Source organism: Harpegnathos saltator, unplaced genomic scaffold (assembly GCF_003227715.2).
Source record: "Harpegnathos saltator strain DR-91 unplaced genomic scaffold, Hsal_v8.6 scaffold789, whole genome shotgun sequence".
NCBI classification, from domain to species: domain Eukaryota; kingdom Metazoa; phylum Arthropoda; class Insecta; order Hymenoptera; family Formicidae; genus Harpegnathos; species Harpegnathos saltator.
This window is the reverse complement of record NW_020230636.1, coordinates 39,853-64,023: the sequence shown is the minus strand read 5'-3', so window position 1 is coordinate 64,023 and position 24,171 is coordinate 39,853. Positions and strand designations below refer to the sequence as shown.

The following is a 24,171-nucleotide window of genomic DNA, read 5'->3' as shown; positions in this document are numbered from 1 at the left end:
ATCGGATAAGATGCACCGTTCGTCTGCGTCGTACTTTTGGATTCTCGAACCCGAATGAGCTAAGACACTCTACTAATTTTCGGCTCGTCTGCGGTCGTTTAATTTACGATCCTACGTCGCCGTCTAATTTCAGGCTTCGCTTGCCGCTCGTGTCTACGAAATATACTGAATTCGGTTAAAAGCGGTTCTTCAGCCGTCGCGCGTTTATGCAGGGACACGTGATATCATACTCTCAGCTGCGGGTGCCAAAGCACTTTGAAAGTGTTCCAAACTAACCGCCACTTTATATGTTACAAGGACATAATTTTTCATCCCCGGTTGAACGTGACTAATCGGAGGACCGACGATGATTCGGTTACAAACCTCTCGATGCAACGCGCGAAAGGATACACGGACAGGATGCAGCGCGCTTTTCGCAATGCATCGCGGCGTCGCCGCGATAATGCGCGTACAGATTTGTAACAGATGCACAGTGCAGAGGAAAACAAGCGTACATTATGAGATAAAAGAGACGATTATTTAAATTCGATGTACATAAGCCACGCTCTGCGGATGGGGCGAATTAAATTTCAGCAAAATTCAGCTAGAAACAAAATAATCACACGAGCTTTGTAACCTGTTAGTAAAGCAAAAAGGTGCGTGTCGAGAGAAACAAGTTGATTTTTCACTCAGAGATAAAATGCGCAAATATGCGTTTGTGCGTGAGTACGTTAGGCGAAATCATTGATCGCACGTAGTAACACGTTTGTGTTCTGTATAAACAGCCTAAAAAAAAAAATAACTCCCTCAGTGGAGAGGGAGTGTAATTTTTTACTACGCCCGTTTCCCATAAAAACAACTCAACTCATTTTCCATTTCCGATAACCTGGAGCTGCTAATTTGAGGGAAAAGTTTTCAAGTTAATCGCGGGAGAAAAGAGGGATATCGGAGGTGCCCTATCTTGAGGATTGTTCTCTAACAAAGTTTACAACGCGCCATTCCAAATCGATAGAGAGGCAAAGTGGTATCTTCTGTCACGTAGTACAATAAAACTATATCAGTCGTAGCTTTTCGCTGTTTATCGATTGAAGAGAAAGAGAGAGAGAGAGAGAGAGAGAGAGAGAGAGAGAGAGAGAGAGAGAGAGAGAGCGGAGAGAGAGAGAGAGAGAGAGCGGAGAGAGAGAGAGAGAGAGAGAGAGAGAGAGAGAGAGAGAGAGAGAGAGAGAGAGAGAGAGAGAGAGAGAGAGAGAGAGAGAGAGAGAGAGCGAGAGGATAATGAACGTATTCCGGTGGTACACACAAAAAGCGGACGGACGTTGCTTCGTTTGTTGAGTCTCGCGCGATTATCGTCGGTACCATCGTGCCTGGAAATCGCTACTGCAAATGCCGTGTACGTGTCGCTCTCTCTACGGCCAGCAATTCAGAAAATAAAGTTCAAGCGGCCAGAACAATATCTCATGTTGCAGTATGAGCAGCGTTTCAGCGTCGCAGAAAATACACATACAGACAGAATAGACATTTAAAAGTCAAGCGCGTATACAGACACCAACATTTTATCGAAGCTGTCGGGACTCGTGCCCTCCGATAGAGAAACGCGATAAAGTTGTAATGTAGAGAGATTTATACATGATGCAATAACAAGCCTCGAGTCTATCATTGACCGCGCGAACAAACAGATCGGCGTAATCAGACGTATGAATTTCGGCGAACTTTATCGATTTCGATTTTTATCCAATTTGCAAATATCGGACATGTATAGGAATTAATATACACATACGTGATTATCCAAATCGTATTTGCTTCGCGAAAAGTAAATTGTATTCATAATTGCGTCCTCCGTGAACTTTACAAGTGAGAAACTTCACGAAGTTCTGTCACTTCAAGCTCCGAGACTCGTTACTTGATAAAAGTCCTGTCGATATCTGTTAATATCATTGAGAAATGAGTTCGCAGCATATACCGCAGCATTCGCATTACAAGCCGAATCGGACGTACCCAAATAGTCGATTCGCCATATTGTTAGCTACAAGTGATTCCTCGATCAAATCGGAAAGATAAAGTGGCTGTAGCAAAACTCGTAGAACCAATTTAAGCTTTAGAAAGAGAGAGAGCGAGAGAGAGAAAGAGAGAGAGAGAGAGAGAGAGAGAGAGAGAGAGAGAAAGAGAGATTAAAAGAGAAATAAGATACAGATAAACAGAAGAGAGAGAGAGAGAGAGAGAGAGAGAGAGAGAGAGAGAAGAGAGAGAAAGAAAGAAAGAGGAAAAGAGAAAGAGAGAAAAGAATAAAATATGCGTTTAAGAGCTACAGTGTGTCGTACAAATTATATATGACTGCAATTGCATCTTTCACCATTTCGCGTAACACTTAAATCGAGAGGCTCGACCGCTCGTAATTGTAGCAAACTGACTTGCGGAGAAACACAGTTGGATGCAAGCGAGATATAATTCTATGCTAAATGCCTCGCAAATAAGTGATTACGAGTCACACATTTATTTTCTAGCCGTGTATGTCGGTCGAATATAGAAAGTATCCCGCTGATAATTTTGAGAGAAAAATCAAGATCTACACGATTAATACCGAGACGTCTAAAAACATTCTAACAAAACGAGTACGCTGTTGATATCAGGTACGATCGTTGAGGTAACCAAGATCGCATTCGAATCGCTCGATTTGCAAATATCCTCGAAACACGCGCGGTTATAAGAGCATCAAATAAATAGAATTCTACACATACACATATTTCTATTATTCGAGACGCGATTTTGAAGCGGTCTCTATGCATTCTGGATTTGCTTCCGTCTTTTTTTTTTTCCCTAAAATAATAGAGTGAGGCGTGTAGGTACGAAAATTTCATAAAGTCGCAGTCAGAATCTGTCGTGAGTTCTTCGTCGTGGCTCTGTCTCTAACGATCCTATCGATCCTACCATCCTTTGATAATTCAGAGAATTGTTTCCTTGAGGGAATTTGAATCAATCTCCCTACGCGAGATTGCACTTAATATTGGAAATAACGATAAAAAAAATTTTTGTCCATTTCGAGAAAATATAAGTTGCGATTTTAATTGTGAATCCATGAATCACTAGAAGAAAAAGATAACTCGATCGTCAAAATGCAATTATAATTGATTACATGTGGCTATCGAATTATACTTGCACATTATAATGGATTATAATTTATACTGTAACGATATTAGCTTTTTTAATAAGACAATGAAATGTTCGATTCAGTTCAATTTAGAATCTAGATTATTCATTAAGTTAAAACTATACGTTACCAAATTGTAAGTGCACAGTCAGGATTATCAATCTTCGAGATTCTTCTGCGTATCATTATCTTTTTGTGATCTAAGGCAATCTTGCTGTCGTGCGATTCTTACGAGAGGATGATGTACGATTTGAAGCATCACGACGGTTCTGACAGCCACGTGATTTATCACAGAGGTATAGGCGTAAGGCAGAGGTAGCCAGTATCTTTGTCTTCTCGTCTCTTTTGTCGTCGTGGTTAAGATTTGAACCAGCGCGGTCGGACCGAATTACCGCGAACTGCTTCGTATGACGATGGGATTTTTCTCGACGCTTTTAATGTATATGCAAATTGCGGGAAAGTGAGGGGCGACGTTTCAGACGGGTTTCGAGCGATGTACGAGAGAGGGAAGTGAAGCTGCCTGGTGACTTAAGTTGGTCTCTTTACGTTCGTCATCGTACCGCGATAAAGGCTTAATTCGTGACCAATTTTCTTTTTTCTTCTTTATCCCCCTTTTTCTCCCATGTCGGCATGTTGTCAGTAGAACGGATGGCTTAATTAGATAACCAGCTTGATTGGACAACATTTTGTTGTTTAAGTTACGGAATAAAATATATGTCACTATATTGTAGCAAGATCGAATAACACCCGGCTATATTTTGCGTTTTTCTAATGCAAAACAATCAATCAATAAAAATACATTAATTTCCTGAAAGATCAGGAAAGACAATCAACACCGTATTTTTCTTATGTCTTTACATCTTTTTATATATCAGCGTGTGTAATTACGTACGTATCTGTACTATCGTCCTATAATGGAACGATTTAAGCCTTTATGCACGAATAAATCCAATTCTGTACCACAGATTCTCACGTATGTCGAATGTACCGTACTTTCGGAGTATGCTCTCTCCAGCTCGATAATTGATTTTATCTACGGCTAGTCTACACGATGAGCTGCGGACAAACGTTAGCTTGGGCGCGATTCCGATGTTTGAACGACGATGCTCGCGTTTAAAGAAAAATTACGACGTATCTCCGCGAGAGCTCCAAAGTGCTGTCGACTGTTATGCGAGGTTCACCCGGTAATCGATAAGCCACGTATACGCGCATACAAACGCACGTATATATACGTTGGAGCGTAGGCATGCTCCTCACATTAATTGCGCGCATCGACGTTCAAACGAATCGATCGATAACGGTATAACGAGCGGCACTGTGCCGCCCCTGCCGTTGATTTCTATTCCGAAGAGCCACTTTTTCACGTGACATCAAATAAAAACGTTATTTTCGCGACGAACCCGCTGCGTTTATTTCCTTTGTTTCGAGTCATAAGACCGTCAACTTTGAGAAGTAGAGTAAATTGCGCGTTGCAGAAACTTTGAACACGTTTGCCCGATAAACACGTGTCTATCCGTGCTTACTTCGTCGTGAAAATTTTATATCGCGGAGAAATTAAAACCTCTTCACACACACACACACATACACTCACACGTATGCAATAGATGTGTGCGTTACTAAAAGTAGTGCTCAGTGCTCAAAAAGTTTCCTTTACGCTACCAATTATTTACACTACAATTTTTCAAACCTGAAAACGGCATAGTTATCGAAAATTAAAAGCTGCGTTATAATTAAAGCTTCAACCGCGTCTCGTTCGAAAATTTCATCTGGAAATTGCGCGGTTAATGTAATTTCTCGCTGCCAATTCGAAGGCTGTCAGAGGATAGCGTGTAGCTGACGTAGTGAAAATTTTACAGACGTTTGTTGAATTCACCAATTGTGAGTTGTCTCCCGATGTTTTTCGAGGCGCGGGAGGATCAACGGCCGGGGAACACTGTACACTCGAAATATTCACCCGTCTCGCGGCTCGGGGAACACGTAAATCTCAGTCCGTCGCTCGTCTCGCCGATCGTTCCGCTCTGATATACGAGCCTTGGCAAAACCGGCGAGCTGGCGGTTCTAGTTTGGCGAAACGAGCTGTGCGAAAAGCCGAATAGCAAGCGAGATCCGTGACGATAGCTCGAGATTCCTCAGAGGAAAAGATGCGAGATCGCGGCGAAAAGATAGAACCGGCGGACAAAAAGGGAACTCTTAATCTCTCGGGGGACAGATACGCGGTCGGTAGAAAGAGAGGGAAGAAAAAGAATTAATAGCTCTTGCGTCGCGATACAACAAAAGAGTTTTAAAAGTTTCATGCACTTTCGCAACAAACCAAGTCTGTCGGACTCTTTTTCGCGATGTGTATGCTTGAAGGAATCAATCTCGATCGAGAAGGATAGCCGAGAGAGTTTTCGTTCTATGCGTTTTCGCAAAGCTCGTACGCTCGTTCCTCGTGAAAGGTGCAACCCATGGAAGAATACGACAAATCAAATTTTTTTCCGAGGACATACGACTTTATTTACTAGATTTCTCTCTCTCTCTCTCTCTCTCTCTCTCCCCCCCCCCCCTATATTTACCCGTGTCTTTTATGTCACAATTTTCAGCGACGTTAAGCGGGAACAAAGAAGCTTGATTACAGACAACCGGTAACGAAAAAATTTAGTCCAGTATTCTCCCTTTATTTTTGTCAGTCTTTGACAGCAATCTGGAGCTGTTTATCCAAAAGCTACCGGACAATCAACCGAGGTAATTAGATCGCGGATTATTCATCAGTAATATACTACAGCGCATCCTTCCATGGATTAGTCGGACCAGGATAACGTAACCATCCATCAACAGTTCTACGAAATGGGAATTCGCGTTTTTCACGCGAAATATAGACATTCCGTACGCGAGCGGGATGTCCCTTAACCGACATAAATTATAAAAGTGGCTACGTAGATAATACGTGAGGAATAACTTACCAAACCGACGAGTAGAAAAAATACTAGGAATGTGCGGCCGAGGACCGTCTGGCAGTAAACGTCGCCATATCCTACCGTGGACATCGTCACGATCAGAAAGTACACGCAGGTCCAGTACGAAAGCTGTTGCGGGTTCGTGAACTCGAAAGGGTCCCCTGAGTTTTCAAGCTGCGGGCACAATATTATTACGTTCAGGACCATCTCCGGCGTCAAGAGCGAAATTGCGGTTTATATTGGCAGGTCGTAACCGTAAGCTTTTACTGCCGCGCGATAATGGTATAAACACGTAATGTCCGAGAAAACGCACCTCTCGGATTTCAGCACATATACGGTGTCTCTAAGAAAGACGAGAATCACGAAGGACGCGTTGTCGCGCGCGGTGATGTAAGATTAGACTTTTCTCATTGAAAACTTCAACCGTGAGGATTCTCGTTGAATCTTTCCTGACAAAAGATGACTCGCACGTTTCATCCGACACGCTGCGCGTTTATCACAATACGTATAATACGTGCATGTTTCAATACTTCTCATGTATACGCGTAAGTAACTGGTTCCAAATATTACAGGAGAGAATAATTTAATTTACGTCGATCTTGAATAAATTCATGTAAAACTCTATAATTTCCAAAATTAGTGGATCTAAAGTAATAAACGCGATATGAAAATATAATATTACTTGCGCGATGCGCGATGCGCAAAGAGAAATAGGACGTGGCCTTACCAAATGAATGATACCAGCAGCGGTCAACCAGACGGATATGAAGATGGAAACGAGTTGGGCGAGACGAATAGAGCTCGATGTCTTTAGAATGTTGAGGTACTGGAGGATGTCAGGGACCGTCATCAGTCGTAGGGCTCGGAGGAACCTCAGTCCGATCCACGTCCGATCGAGATATATCGACACGAAGGACGGTGGTATCGTAAAGTAGTCCACGAACGAATACATCTCCAGCATGAACCACAGCTTGTCACTGGCGGCGATAAACTAAAATCATAAAACGAGACTGCGAACTCGAGTGACCAGTTGAACAAATATTACGTTTCATCGGAAACCACTTAAAAAGACTTTCATGAGATATAAGCAAAGATGAGGTGAGAATGTCCCGCGAGTGTATTTGTAAATTTTTTATGTTTTGAGAATATTCTGCACTTGACAAAACTCTCGTCGTTAAAAAATCCTCGTTCTAAGAAATGTATAAAAATAGAAAATTATCAACGCGATAATGAATGTGAAATTTCATCTCGTCCACAATGATTCTAACGTCGCAAACGCAAAGATATCTTACTTACGCGTATAAAAAAGTAGACCATAAAAAATATATTGAAAGCTAAGTCTATCTGCTGAGTAATGTTGTTGCTCCACTTCTGGCAACGCTCCACCTCTTCGCTGTAACATAAAAATATGAGATTGCAGATATTAGGTCAGCATTTCTTATAAACTTACGTGAAGGTCTTGGTCTTAAAAAAAACAAAATTGGAAGGTGACTAAAATGGTGATGATTAAACTGGCAATTATCATCTCAGCCTTAATTAAATCGCAACAAGAAACTACGAGATGTTATTATGCTGTATAATATCTGTAATACTACGCAAAAATAAGCATAACATTTACAAATATTTGTTTTTATCATATATGGACTACACTTTGATAATAATTACAATGCAATATTACTTTAATCGTCTGATTCAATCTTGCAAAATGATTATGAAATTTTTAAATAAAAATACGTCAAAATTACTGAAGACTAATCACGTAGTTATTAAAAAAATACTTAGAGTCACGTGAAACCGAGTCGTTTAAAAACGAGAAGTGAGTAATTTTCGTCTGCTCGAATGATTCGACGTGTAAATCACATTCATAATGACATTCAACACGAGCGATGGAAGCGCATCGTGCCAACTTTTCTTTATTCACTTTATTCGAGCCGAGTACGAATACCGAAACAGAGTCACGGAGGTCACATCAAAGAACATCTAATTAAAACGATTATAGCGCACAAATTATATGAATCAACTCGACACGAAGTTTGGTTACTCACCTGGAGGCATCGATGAAGTATATTATAAGCGATGCTATACTGAGAATGAAAACTAACACCACCTGAAACAGATAATAAAGACGCACCGTGAAATATCCATCTACATTAAACATCGCAACTATCAAGTATTACAAGAAATAACGTCCCGCGATAAGTTTGATGAGATTGACGCGATTGATGCGAGATGTTGGTCTCTGTATCAATTTTTTCAGGCATCACCGCGCGAGTTCGATGAAATAGAATATAAAACGCGACAAAACGGAAAGTACGAATATCGCAATGGCCATGATGAAAAATGATCAAAGAGCCGCGACGCGATTTACGATCAGAAAGGCTCGAGAAGGTAATTCGAGTGAGCATTTTACACGTTGTACCCCTCATGAATATTTTCATTAGAGATCACAGTATCGTTTTATTTCCGATGTGACATATGCCACCAGCGTAGCACACGCGAAGTCTAACACCTAGCCAATAGCCGTCGGCAGACGCGGAGTTATGTTTATTACTAGAGCTGTGCGAGCTAAAGCACCCTGTGCTTCCGACAAAACTCCGCGCAACTTTGAAGCTGCGCAAATTCCCACGCACACGCAAACGCGCGCTAACGGCAAGAGCACGGGCATCTCGTTAAGCGATTCTAGCGACGATCAGCGTCGTCAAAGACAAACAGTTAATTAAACATCAAAGGGTAATTCGCGTAGTCGGCAATAAATTTGTCGATCGTTTAATCGGAAACACCCGCAACGTCGTCGCGGTGAGGAACGTCGAGAGAGAGAGAGAGAGAGAGAGAGAGAGAGAGAGAGAGAGAGTTGAACATGTCGCAGAATACAATATCGAATATGTGCGTCCGGAATAATGTCGCACAGAATAATTAAAATCCAGCGTCGCGTTTAAATGATTTTCGCGACGGTAAACAAACAATTTGGCCTTGCGGCTGATTCAGTCACCGACATGAAATATCAGTCGTGTTTAATGCGGAATTTATCTTCCGCGCGCGAGATATTTAAGTATGCACCGGTCAGGCAGGAATTGCGGCTTGTACAGTGTTGCTACACCTGTATAATCATTGTAAACAATGGCTAAGGCCAGCTCAATTATCGCATGCATGTAAGCACGCGATGCGTGAGAACAACACGACGAGATCGATAAATGCCCATATACGGGATTGCAAGCCGCAATCTACGGTTGCGGCGATCCTTATTGTATACACCTGGGAAAATATCCTTAACGGCGCAAATCCGGACGAACGGCAATCAAACATTTTTACAAATTAGTAAACCGCCATGTGGTGTGCGCGCAGTATCCCCGATCAGTAATTGCTCCGGTCGAGCGAAATGTCGATACATTTACGTATTTTGAGACGGAGTTAATTATTCAGATGAATTTTTCTCTCATGCCGCGAAAATTTGTCGATGCACCGATGCTAGAACACGGTGAATGAAAATAACGAATAATTGTCGCGATATATGGAGCAATAATACTCATTCTGAGCGAACAATTATCTACATTTATCTACATTTTACGAGGGCGCATATATCATTTGTCCTCCATCGGTATTAAATTCCTCGCAGATCGCATGCGAGAAAATAAAACGCATTTACTGTCGCGAATATTAGACTTATAAAAAAGCGAGCTAGTGGAAGATATATCTGACAGTGGAAATTAGATTTTCAGAAGGCAAGAGAAAGAATTGCATATCTGAATTTGTCATTAAAGTATTAACAATGCCTTTCAACCGAAAGTAAAGTCATTTTTCAAAATTAGTATTAAATTTATTATACGCATGGATATCTACGACGGACGAAATATCTACATTTTCGCGACAGAGAAAACGAGTAATATTACATCTGATTTATTGCAGTTATCAGAAAATTAATATCAAGAGAAGCGTTAGTTTTCCAAAGAATTTTCTTCATATATATCCCACTATATCACAATGATATGAATGGCCTTCTTGAGCATAGCACAAAGAAAGACAATTTTCTAGCGGATCTTCAGCATAGACTGTGTAATTTCCCTTACTATCAGTCTACTTTGCAACTACTTTGCACCCATCCGCATAGCAACCTTCTCGTGAATTTTGCTTCATAAGTCCCCTTGAAGCAGGGAATGAGAAGGTATGCGTTGATGCAAACTAAATGCGAAGAACGAGAAGGCTCGAGAGAAAGAGAGAGATGACACGGGAATGATGAGAGGGGGAGAGAGAATGAAAGAGAAATAGAAAAAAAAGTAGGACCTAGCCGGCGTGCCGCGTGCGATATTCCTGACGCGTCGGTCTCACGAGAACGAACCCCTACATGTAGTCACCGCGCGAAAATAGACAGTAGGTGCGGTCCTCGACAGAATTATTAGAGAAGAAGCGGGCGAAGTGTTCATGAGAGAGGAACAAAGTGGCGAGAGGAGCGAGAGAGAGAGAGAGAGAGAGAGAGAGAGAGAGAGAGAGAGAGAGAGGGAGAGAGAGAGAAGCGGCCTACAACGCCAGAGAGCATTGCCGTACAATTACGAGCGATCGGTCAGAGTGAAACTGCAGACGGAGGAAAAACGAAAAAGAAGAGTGCCGTAGAAGAGAAGATATAACGAGTCGGACTCGTGAATTTTCGCTCGCGATTCATTAGAGATCGCGACTAGATTCCTAGGTGGCCGTCTTGCGCTCGAATGACATTCCACGAATCTCCAAGCAAATTCGATCTGACGAGTCCCCGAAGAGAGGAGAGAGACGGCAATCGCGGGGAAGAGTCAATGTCGCGCGGGACGGACTTCGGGTGCAGTGCACCCGGAATCACACGGCGAAGTATCTCGATGCGGCTTTTCGCGCACGGGATTATTTTTAACCGGCCCGGACTCGCGCCGTCTCTCTTCGTGAAGCGCAGGCCACCACGTGGAGAACGAACCGTGCGCGCGCGAGCCGAGCGTTTCCGAGCGTGCTAGCTGTGCAAGCGAGCTTTAAAGTTCAGGGTTATACGTCACAGCGCGCGCTAAAGACCGTAATAAGAAGCCCTGCGAGCCCCCTGCGAGCCAACGAACTCCCGCGTCATCGATTTAGGTCCTTATCAAAGCCTGTCGTGCGCCTAACGATCGTTACGGCAAATTGACTTGATAAACGGCTGCACACACACACACACACACACACATACGAGATTACTAGACGGGCCTCCTGGCCGCTCTTAGAAGTGCCACGTGCCCGCCCTCGCCGCGAGCTGAACAACTCCCTGGATGCCACGTTAATATCTCGTTTGATATTCTACGGGATAATCGCTGCCATCGCGTCGATTTTGCCGGCGCCCCTGAGGATACTTTACACATTTTCTCCTTCTCTCTCTCTCTCTCTCTCTCTCTCTCTCTCTCTCTCTCTCTCTCTCTCTCTCTCTCTCTCTCTCTCTCTCTCTCTCCCTCTCTCTCTCTCTCTCTCTCTCCCTCCCTCTCTGCGGTGACCCGTCCATTTTCCCCGCTATTTTCTATTAACTATTTCCGCACGTGGCACGTCGTGTTCCCTTCTTTGCGAGTCATATCGCCCTTTTGCCCAACGAGCGTCGCTTAAAACCGGCAGAACGAGGCTGTTGTTTAATCGTATCGCCGATGAAAATTGTAAAATCTCATTAACCTGCGATACCTGCATCGAGCAGTCGCGAAAGCGGGTCAGCTCCGAATCGTTGACTCGAATATCATACGATAACTGCGTCCGTATTACTTTTGCCATACTTTTGCATTCTACTTACGGTATACTTCTATAGACCTGTAATTCCGTCGATGCGCGTCCCCGCATTTTAATTTACGCGACGTTATAATTCACTCTTGCATGTGTGTTACGAGAGCTTGTAATTATTTTGCGCCGATTACGAGGTAACACGGCATGTTCCAAAAAGAACTAAACTAAAGTAGGACGAACGATTAATGGCTCTCATACTCGTCGTCAATATCCGTTCCGTACAGGCCGTATACAGTATAAATATTTCCACAGTTGTACACGTGTACACGCACATATCATCGATCGTGCATGCGAGAAGTGTTACGGCTACATTTGATAAATTGGGTAACGAAACGGAGGAAAGACCTTATACGCACCAGAAATTATTATGAATCGGCCAACGTTTGCGAAAGGAATCGATGGCCTATTTAGGTACACACTGCGAAATCCTTTCCACGAAAAAGAGAATGGAATATTTTAATATCCTGCGTTCCTTTGGCTTACAAACGGCAAAAGGAAAACTCCGCGTAAACGAGTTACTATCGATTTCTGTAAAGTTACGATGCCATGCATTCAACCTCGATCAATCAATCGTATATTCTCCTGTCGTTTCCACATTCTTCGATGAAAATGCAAAGTAGACCTTTTTTGACGAAAGTTTAGTGCCTAATTTCCTCAACGGAGAATATCTCCCAGGGCATTTAGCTTGTAAAGATTACGATATACTGATAAGTTATGCGTCAAAAGTAAGAATTTTACATGTCACGAATCTGCAACGATAAACAAGGCCCTCTGATGAAGAGATTAAATTTTAACGGGAGAAATTCAACAACGTCAGCAAATTTATATTCATAATGAACTTTCTCGATTAATACCGACAGCGCTTAACTTTGACAAAAACGTAATTCTCGATTTAATTATAACGTTACAAGAGAGGGAAATCGAACGGTTACGACGCACCATAGTTTCCGTCTAGCGAGTTTTTTTCACCGAGCTGGAATCGATTTCGAATTTCATCAAAGGCTCTTGTGGCTCGATAAGATTCGGTGCGAGATGCAACCTGCTTGTGTGCAAGAGGCTAAGTACAGGTCGCGACGATTTCGAACTTGATGAGCTCGTATAAACGAACATATCGATCTCGAATAGCAGATTTACGAGAAACTTTTATTATGTTTGCGCTGAGAGAGAGAAAGAGAGAGAGAGAGAATCTCACTAGACGGAAGATTCGTGAGTAAGTACGATGACGCCAGGAGAACGTCCCGGTGTAAAAATAGAGATCGTCATTAGACGCGCCCCTTACCCCACGAACGACAACGTTGTCGTTCACAAGCGGCTGGGTAAGAGGACGCGGAAAAATTCAAAGCGTCCGCCAGACCAAGTCGATGCGCCGAGCAGGTGGACGCGCGTAAAATACAACTTGTCGGCCGGGTAGCTCGCACACGGAACTCGACCTGTACGGTACACGTACACGTAGTAGGATAAATAAATAAAGAGGCGCACAGCTTATGTACTCTACCGGCCGATCGATTTCGCCGGTTGGCTTCGTTCCAGATACTCCCTCGTTAAATTTTCGAACAATTTCACCGCGCGTCGGGAGCGCGTGAAACTACCTCCCGTCGATGCGATGCCTGTCGAAAACGGGCGCGGGTGTTCCCCGTTAATGGAAACCGACTGGCTCTTCGTTAGCCGGTAGTTTCGATCCACGCACGTTGGACCATTACTATCCCAGGTAGTGTAAATTGTCGTGAGCGTCGCGATTCAGGAATCTGCCGCTCGGGAAACTGCATTACGCATTTTTCTTCGTCCTCGGCGTTGCTGACGTCATTCGGGCTCGCGAAACACGAATTGTTTTCTCATATGTGTGGATATTTTTATCGTCTCGTGACAGTGAATATCATCTTATGAAATATTAGCTACGTCGTTCAAAACAATGATCACTCGATGAAAAAGTAACAGAGACGTCGTGAATAATTTCCGAGTAACGATCGTGTTAGAAGTCACGTAAGATTGCAATCTCAACGAGAAAAATATTGCGTCAGGATTTTATCTTCAACTGTACGTATTATACTTTCTCTTTCATTCTTAAAGAATGAGAAAATCGATACTACACTTTTCCGTGTACAATATTTACTCTCCTTCGTTAAATATTGCTTGATTATTCATTGCACCGCTCGCTTGCATTAACATCAATTAAAAATATTACAATATCCCTAACGATATCCCGCATGTTTCAACGTATCCGAAGAAAACTCGCCTCTCGTCAGCGATCTGCCTCTGCATTTCCACTGTACGGTAAATTGATTTTCAGGAAGCCGTCGCTAAAAAATGCATCAGCCGAATGCGCCGAAGCACATCGCGCTTTCTCTCGCTGGAGGCACCGCGGCCGAAAAAAACTGTATGTATAATTCCTCACATGCTGCAGCAATAAAACGCATACTTTAGCTCCTTCTTTCTCGCTTTCTCTCTCTCTCTCTCTCTCTCTCTCTCTCTCTCTCTCTCTCTCTCTCTCTCGCGCGCGCGCGGATCATTCGACGGAATAATTTAAAGACGTCGCGCAACGATCGTTCGCCGAAATTCCATGAATGTCCTACCGGAGATACATCCAGCCGACGGGCGCCGCCGAAATCGACGAATATGTTCTCGCGTGCGCAAGAGAATGCGGTCCGCCGGCAAGAGAATAAAGTTGCGGCGGACTCCGGCTCTCTCAAGCCCGTTGCTGCCCAATTTTGCGGCCGCCATACGTCTCGTGTACGTAGCTGCACGTACGTTCTCAAATGTTGCACACGCGGCCTTTGCACGCTGCTGCATACGCGCACGTATGCGCACGTTGCGCGACTCGCGCAACCCGGATGCATCGTTCCAGCATGCAGCCATGCTACTGCACTACGGAAGATCTGGGTCATCCGAAAACGGTCGCAGGGCCGTGCCCGAGACGTTTCACTGTGCTCACCACCCTCGAAAATCATGCGGGCGTGAGAAGAGAAGACGAGTAGATGCGGCCTTATAGCGTAATAAGATGAGGAAGGAGAGAGAGAGAGAGAGAGAGAGAGAGAAACATATTTTGAAAAACTCGTCGGTCGGTCTGGCGCAAAGTAGCGCGAGAAGAAAAAGAAAACCCAAACGAATCGTCCTCGGATCGCTCGACACTTTGAAGAATTCGCGGGTAGATGGTAAGTGGGTCGCGTGTGAAGTAAAAATTATTACTCCGTCCGGGGAATAATAAAGTGCAGCGTATAAACGGATATACCGGATATATTCTCTGCATTAAATTGTCACGGGTGTTAAATGATCTCGCCCGTGTCGTATTGCCTCCACCGGCGCCGACTTTATGAGATCGATTCCAAGTACATTTAAAGAGAAGAAAAAAAGATAGAGAAGGAGAGAGGGAGAGAGAGAGAGAGAGAGAGAGAGAGAGAGAGAGAGAGAGAGAGAGAGAGAGAGAGAGAGAGAGAGAAAAAGATTTGAAATCTCATATTTTTGTTTCAACAAGAACGTTTATTGATACCGATCGGCAGATATGCCAAAATATATTTCAATAAGATGTGTAACACGCAATTTTAAATAAGATTAAATTTTCTCCTCACATGAGTTAACTCATGTGAGGAAACTTGGAACTTGAAAAGTCGGTTATATTGTACACCAACAGAAAGCACAAACAATTTGTGTATTCTAAAAATGTCGAGAAGAAAAGTATTTCACATACCGATCATAACTTTCGCGCTACGATTTTATCGCGTAAATGTGAAAGAAGCCAGAGAAATGCGATCATTATTACGCGCAATAACTGTTACTTCGAAAACGCAAATAGACTGCGGCGAAATCAACAGCGACTAATTAGCGCTAATTAGGCTCCCGCTACTAAGCACGTATTGCCGTAATAGCGACGGAGAAACCATACTAAATGGCTGTCAGCCACATAAACGGCTAACTACGTACTGGTGACGGATACTGAACAATCCCGTCGTGTTCTACTCATTCTGTGCAGCGAGTTGAATATGCATCTCCCGGATAATAGTGTCGGGATTGTTGTGGTCCTATGACGGCTATAAACTGTTCCAAAATGCCCTACAACTTGTTTCGCATACGTTCGAATGTTAAATAATGAGGATGAGATCGTCGTAATTTAAATAACAAGCGACATCTCCCGAACGTTCGAAGGGAAAAGAGAAAAGTCAGTTTTAACGCTAACAAATATCTGAAACATAGAAAAACGAGGAATACATATGTACAACCTTAACGATGTGTATTCGGACGAATAATTAAACGATCGTCAACGCGCGCGAGGTCGAGGCTCATATTGAACATTAAACATCTAGAAAACGTTCCTAATGCCCCCGTCATTCCGGACAACGTTGCCCCGCGACGCAACGCTGAAAATAGTGCACCGCTTCATAACGCGTGTGACTCACGCGTTGATCCAGATCGAAACTTACGATACATACGTATCTATATGCCTATCCGCGTGACGCACCCACGTAAATCCTCGGCGAAGATCGCCGGAGCGCGTTGTGTCACCCTCTCTCCCATCTCTTCCTTTTATTTTTTTTCTTTTCTCTCTTTTTTTATGCCGCATGATTCTCAGAACTCGCTCGCGCTCTCGACATGAATTGCGGGACCCTCTCTATTTGTTCGGGAACAGAGGTGACGTCGACTCAGCATTTCCAAATGAAAGGTCACGGAACGACGCGTATACACACATACACACACACACACACATACACATATGCGTATATGCGAGTAGACCTTCGTCACCATATATCTGGCGCCACCCTCTATCGTCTTGCGACTGGAGACCCTCGCGCTTTTAGTGCCGCCCTAATCAAACGCGAGCGGTTTACTTTGCTATCCCCCGGGCGGCAGTTCATTTAATTAAACGCCCCGCCCCTCGGCCATGCAACTTTTCATTCGAACGCTTCGGAAAGCACAAGTTTATTTCGCTGAAGCTGCACCGCGCCAGATTTCATGCTAATCAATGTAAAATTGACGAGTTCCATGGGAAGCACCATGTCTGAATCGACTCGCGAAGTAGAGTTTTAACCTCGTTGTTCTCCGCACAACGCGTCTAAATACGAAGTAAAATGTTCCTCGCGTTTCCTGTGTACTTCTGAAAGTACAGGTTTGCCACACACGCGCGACGACGAACGTATGATAATCGATCTTCTCGATAAATCGTCGCGCGTCTAATGTTTGACGTGATTACGTCTTCGTGTTTAATAAGGGGATTCAACGCTTCTGACGCGCGCGATCCGAATTCTCGTCGGCGCGGCGGCGTCGGCGCGGCGGCTGCGCGACGATAAGTCAACCTCGTGCGCAACACGGCGTTCTCATTAATCACGACGGTTATACACGGCGGTGCCTCCTGCATGTATGCAGAAGGCACGCAGGTGCCTCATTGCCGATTTTCTTCCACGGCGTCATTGGAGCCTTGTGCACTCGCAAGGCGAGACTGAGCGAGAGGGCTTGCGTAACATGGCGCACGGTTTCGCGAGCGAAGCCCACACCGTCGACCCTTCGTCCGTGACTTATCTCATTCCCTTCGTTGCGGCGCATCGGAGGAGCCAGCCAGTCAGCCAGCCAGTCTCACCAGCTGATAACAGTCGTATTCATGCTCGGAGGGGGCTGTTATCCCTGTGACCGGTATCGATTGTGCCCTCTTCTCCCCCCCTCCTCAGTTCCTCTCTCGCAGCTGAGTGTACGAGACCCGCGAACGCGTCACCGGGTTAACGGAGTGCAGCTGCACCCGATGACGACCGGAGGGTGGTTTGTGCGAGGGCAAGGAGTCGCCGGAGAGGGGAAGCGAATTGAGGGAAGCGAGAGGGAGCTTTACGTTTGAAGTTACGTTTGAACTGACCACGGTGAGTCTCTGCTTCCCTCTTCGGGGAAGAACAACCAAAAGCGTCTACCAGTAGTAGTAGCAGCAGCAGCAGCAGCAGCATCATCACCACTACCACCATCACCTCTACCTCAACCACCACCACCGCCACTACCACCACCACCACCGCCGCCGCCGCCGCCGCCGCCGCCGCCGCCGCTGCCGCCGCCGCTGCCACCACCACTATCACCATCACCCTCAGATCGCACCCCCACCGCCACCGTCACAAATTCGTGCCACGGAGGGAATGTGGGTTACTGGGTTATCGTCGCCGGTGGCTCGTCCTTCTCCGTTGCCGGAAGCTTTTCCAACCAATTGCTCCTCCGAAAGGACAACGACGAAAACCAAGGAGGACCCGAAGTCACCCGAGGGTGTAATTCTTCTTCAGGACAGCCGTCGAAATTTCGGTGCAGATCGCCGATACGGCGAATATCGGACCTTCCGCTGTATCGGCTACATCGATCTCTCAGGAGATCCAGCAGGAAGACCGTATATCATACGCGTCTTCATTGACCATCACTTCGGATGAATTCGTCACGGATATAGAAATAGGATAATAAATCGTTCTCACGCGGTCCGGATGCGAGTCTGAATATATGTAACCTATCATTTAAGCACGCTATTCATTCTGCAACAGACAAACGCGACAAATTGCGTTGGCGCGTTGAATCGGTGAGAAATCACAAGCGTTCCTTTACACTTTCAGACAGGTGATAGTTACACAGAATGTCAACTTGAATCAGCTCCTGAATAGCCCTCGAGCGCTACATTGCCGCCATTGATATAGAAAGCGTTGTTCGAAACGATCATTCGTTTCGGACTTGCGCATCCTTTCGCACCGCATGTCCTCTGCTCCATTTTCTCCTTTCCGCTCGCGTTCTAATAAAATGAGTTCGGATCAGAGAAAAGTCAAACGTGAAACTTACAATGACGCATTTTCGTTGCAGCATTATTTACTGAAATATAATTGTCTCGATCCATGCGTCTCTTCGGCTGGCCATGAATATCTATCGAAATAGAAGTAACAACGTTATCTCGCACACGCGATTCTAACAGCATCGAATCGTTAAGCATCGATCGATAACTCTGTCAGGACCGTTCACTTTTTACGCTCGCATTTCGAACGGGCGCGCGAGTGAACATTCTTGAATCCTTATAATCTGTTTTATGGGCAATTTCCGTTGAATCTGCTCGTTAAAGGCATGTAGGATGATCCACGAGCAGCTCTATCTCGAATTAATGTGTCAGGTGACACGTATGACATTTGTAATTCAGGTCGCGAACACATGCTAATTAGCCTGTACAACACGAGTCGACGCTGGCCTGTTCTTGCAATTACACGTACTCTTGGACAACGCGCATTATGTCTTATGAGTTATACGCTCCTTTTCGTTTAATCGATCTTCTGTAGGAGATGAAACGCTCCCCGGTGAATTAAGATGAGACAGCCGCAATGCAATCTCGAAGTAGAATTAATTACGAGAATCATTGTTGCTGATCGACATACATCCTGCGAGAAGGAGTCAGCTGTTGTACCACTTTATCGTCGGTTACCTAATATCCTTTTTGTAAACGTCCTTACGTAACACGCGAAACTCGCATTTTCGCGGAAATTCGCGGAACCGACACGTCACGAGTGACGTTGCGTTATAATAAAATCCCGGGACAGAGACTTTAGTCATCCAATGAAAAATATTTTTTGACGCTCGCATATCGCGAGGCGACAGTAACCGATCTGATTTTATTGGCGAATAAGTCGACTGACGAAATAGCGTAAACTGATTATTAACGCGTGAGAGTAAACCGTTGCAGAATTTTACACGTCACGTAGAATGCCTTTCATAATCAAAGGCATTACGGACGATAATCTGATTTGCTCCGAAGGCGACAATCTGACCTATCGAACTTCACTATAAATAACGATTGCCGTTCTTATTTTAGCGTGCGAATTAGCGTGGGCCTCAGGTAGATTCGTCACGAGCTGCCTTCGCTATTTTCGTAGCGCGGGACGTATAGCCATAGTATAGTCTAGCGACAATATTCGCATCTTTCGATCGTTTCGACTTGCTCGAATGCGACAAAGGTTGATCGATCGTTAAGGACGAGCCAGACACGCGTTCTTGGCAGTCGATGCTACAACGCGTTCGATATTATCGATCTGATAGATTTTCAATGCAACAGTATTTAAAACAAATACTCCGACAACTAGAGGATGCAATTTAGTATCGAAAAGCTCTTATTGAACGTATTCACAGTGTTTACGATTTAATTACATCTTAATTATGATTTATAGCTTACGCTAGCCGCGCCAAACGGAATTATTAAAAAATAGCTATGAAAAACATTTGTTCATTTCGTAGCGTGTCTCTCTTTGCTCTTTCGAGCTCGTCGTGAATTTTTTCTCCCTAGACAGCTTGTCTAACAAGTCTAATAATTTGTCAAAGCGAAAGTCTCGTCGAAAAAGAGATCCGTCGCCTTTCCGTTCAATAAGCTTGTTATCTTTCGTGCCAATGGGCGACCTCTGTACGATGTATATATTTTTCAACGCAATATGCAATTTGTTCGATGAGAATGCACAATATTGCGTATAATTGCGTATAACAGGTGTTAAATTGGATATAATCTCCTTACGTACTTAATGGAAACTTCACCGGAGAGATAAAAGTGGGAAAAGCGCAGCGGCTATTATGAACGTCGTTTTGTTTTGACCCACATCCCAAAGCGCCAAGGATACACAGACGCGCGATATTGCGGTTTCCGGCCGAATAACCAATACTAATTATTAAAACACATTAAACCACAGCAAGTACGGCGAGGGTAAGTCGTTGCCAGGCAGTAGTTTTACATCCCGAGATGGCATACTCCCAAATCCTCGTCGTTTCGCGCCAATGGCAAATTCGGCCGAGTTTTTCTCGCCGTGCTATTTATACGAGAAAGTAAGCCCCGGAAATCTATCGGCCGCAAAGCGAGGTTCGCATTCGTTGCGGAAAAGGAGGGGGGAGGGAACGAATTATCGTATCACCGGGCGTTATCGCGCGACGTACCGCACGCTGCCTTAATTGCCCGCCGACTGCCAAGTACGACGTTCACCGTAAGTAGAAGAGGAAAGCGCTCTCGGAAACGAGGGACTACAGCAATTTTGGCAACCAGAATTGCCCGTGTACGATAAGAAATCCGTGTGGCTGTGACATAACATTAACAAGAAGTAAAATGACGACCAGTGGCTAACGCTTCCCCGTTTAATTTCGTCGCTTGCAGCGAAAAAGACACTTAAACAAACCTGAAACTGACATATTTACTTCTTCCGAGGAGAAGAAAATAAATTTTCGGAAAATTTCATCACAATTATCGCAATAGACTCTGTGCGAGCATAGAGAGCTCTTTCAACAAATCACCATATTTTTCTCGTTACGTTTACCAATTTATATTTAATCAGTTTAGTTAAACTGTACAGTGCCAGACAAATGTAATCGTATTTGCAACTACAGTAAACAAAAATTAAACGTGACATCATTATCCATCGTGATAGTTCGCTTTATGATTTTTTTCTTTTCTCCTCGATCTTGTCACTCAGACACTAAGCATTTCTATCGGATATAACTGTTTCAGGTCAAGGGCATACATTATTATATAAAAAAAAAAAAGAAAATATACTGATCTCGTCTAACGGACGACTTGTCTCTAAAAAGCTGCGATGCAAACGAGAAGGATTATAATCAACGCGATTATGCTTTCAGTGAGCGCTCGTGGCTTTGTAGCCTCGCGACGTAAGTCCGTTTTTTAATAGAGCTGTAGTACACGAGATAAAAATAGCGAGAAGCGCGGAGAAGTATATCCTCAGCTGGATAGTAGGTACTTTGGACAGCGAACACCTGTTATTCCTTCCCCTCTCGCGAAATCGTGCAACCAGAAGATATACCTATTTGTGAACACACAGTATGCACAAGACAATGATTATTCATAATTAAACGTGCAATCGAACATACGCAAAGCAAAGCGAAAAGTTTCACGAAAAATCCAGTAGCCGCCGCATTAGAAACGAGATTGCATGTTTATACATAGAAATGTTTGTTTACAGATGCTGCCTTTCCTAATTACTCGTGTTACACTCGCGTTATGCGTTTACTTATGTTCACATTATACTCGCGTTATTCCCGTCGTGCATTTTACAAGAAACTAAGAAGTATAATTAGCGCTTCTATCTAAGCAAAAGGAAACATGAGCAACGCAGTTTTATCCTTAGAAAAAACGAGTTTACGTTGCCTGTAAATTCCGTACTTGGAATATTTTTCGTTCTCCGACTAATATTCTTAAATAAGTTATACAATTGCTTATGACGGAAGAAAGAGAGGAACTGGATCTATTTCACCGTCTATGTAATAAGATAAATGCGGGAAGTGTGCTCGCACTTATAAGCCTTTCGTTTTGATAGATAACACTTGACTTACGTTGAAAAAACTCTCGCGATCGCAATACCGTGTACTATAAACGTTTCCCCAGGCGTCTGTATCAACAAACTCAAGCGCGTTAGGCACTTATCGTAACAACTAAAGCCAACAAATTATCTGCCGCAACAACCTTGCAAGATAAACCTAATATAAAGATAGACGATATAAAGATAAAATCTCCGATGATAATTTATCCCGCGACAGAAATAACAAGAGAAATCCTCCGCGAGATTTTGTCTTGTTGCCACGAACAGCTTCCATTCACTGTACGCCGCACGATAGCTAAAGACGGACGACGCAACTTTGCGCAACCCTCGTGCAATATCTTACAAATGGCATTAAGCGTATATGCACACAGAATGTGGTTGAGAGTTTAACGGGCATAAATCGTCCATACGGTAAACTGCAGCTAGGCTGGAGCATGCGAGAATCGCGGATCGAGTCTATTTGTAATTGTTTTCTCAAGACTTGGCGATGTTGAGTCACGCTTGTCGTTTATATAAGCGAACCCGTCTCTTGCGCTCTGTCTCTTGCACCGCGAGGAATCCGGAAATCTTATGAAAACAAAATCAAATGTCCAGCGAGGAGTATAAATAATTTCAGAGACTTTATTCCACATCGCATACCATACTTATATCTGTACACGCGCCAATATAAACGTCACGCCAGCTATAGGAAATATATCAGTTTGAATTTTCCGTAAGAAATCAAGAGGGGATGAAGATACTTAATTTCTTATCTTAATTATATATTTCAGTAATTGTCGTTAAGAAACATCGCAACAAACCTTTCTCGTAAGTTGCCTAAGACCTAATTCAAATCTGATTATATTTCTTTTTATATGTTTTTTAACGGTATTTTTCCACCATTTTTATACTATCACACGTATTCTGGAATAATGTTATATAAACATATAGCTGTTTGTAAAGATTTCTGGTAAAACATATGACTTGTAACAACTCTTGCAGCAACGCTATATATACAATATCCGGAAAGTATAGCTCACGCAAAGAATATAGAATATAGAAGATAAAAACCGAATTACACACAAACAACACTTATATTTGAGACATTAAAACAGAGTTTAAAGATATAATTGATAAAAAAAAATAAAAATTGAAAAATCTAATCGGAAATATATTTAATGTGTCAAAAATTAAGAACTTGCGTCCGATTTTTATAGAATAATCAATACGTGTAACTGTAATCTCATCTCGTGTCATGTACTTTATTATTGATAAGAAACATTGCCATATGAATCCATAGCCTATCACCCTGCGCAATCAAGCGATCTTTTAATGAGCAACCATTGTATGATTACTGTAACGAGCATTCTATCATCATAAACGAGGATAAGGCATAAACTAATAACCACATCGAAACGAGCGCGTTATATCTCTGTTGTCACGTCATTAGCAGCATCGATGGGTGATCGTAAATAGCAAATTCTAGCTAATCTGATTTATTACAGTATCACGCGAAATATCTTAATAATTTGTGCGAGCTTATTCGCACAACTTTGTCAAGAAAATTAAACAGTAAAAGGCATAATTTTCACATATTTACACGTTCAATGAAACTTAATGAGACGAAGAGACCTACGCGGAGTCTTTGACGAATTTTGAAATACGTTTCCCTTAGCAAAAATGCTAAGAGAAAACTTTACTCTCGGCGCAACTCCCCAACTTTCAGCATTGAATTTCTTGTCAAGTGAGCCCCAAATTAAATTTCTGCTGATGAAAAGGCAACCCGGGGCGCTGATCAAAGAACCAAGTTTTGTCTATTCTATTCTATTTTGTCTTATCTTATCTATTCTATTTTGTCTTATCTATTTACATCCCTAGCTAGTTTAATTCGACCTTATCGAAAACCCTTTATCGTCAATAAGAAATATCTTCGTAATTCAGCTTACCTAGAAAAGTCAGCCAAAAAAAATTTATATTCTATCTTCGTAAAAGAATCTGTTACTACAATATTTCTCATTGAATGTACTGTGATATCTTTTGCTTTGTCATGTAAAAGATCTTGATACTTTTATGATTTACATATTACGATAGCAATATT

At 43.3% G+C, this 24,171-nt stretch overlaps 1 protein-coding gene across 40 annotated transcripts in view; it reads right to left on the bottom strand.

Annotated features, from left to right (window-relative positions):
- Nucleotides 1-24,171, bottom strand: part of slo (calcium-activated potassium channel slo) — a 112,549-nt gene that overhangs the window by 62,373 nt on the left and 26,005 nt on the right. For all 40 annotated transcript variants that reach the window (XM_019840679.2, XM_011138602.3, XM_019840678.2 and 37 more), the window contains exons 2-5: nucleotides 8,106-8,167; nucleotides 7,357-7,453; nucleotides 6,788-7,051; nucleotides 6,067-6,234 (exon numbers count right to left, since the gene is read on the bottom strand). In XM_019840679.2, the coding sequence (XP_019696238.1) occupies nucleotides 6,067-6,234; nucleotides 6,788-7,051; nucleotides 7,357-7,453; nucleotides 8,106-8,167 (591 nt within the window). The remainder of the gene's footprint in view (nucleotides 1-6,066; nucleotides 6,235-6,787; nucleotides 7,052-7,356; nucleotides 7,454-8,105; nucleotides 8,168-24,171) is intronic.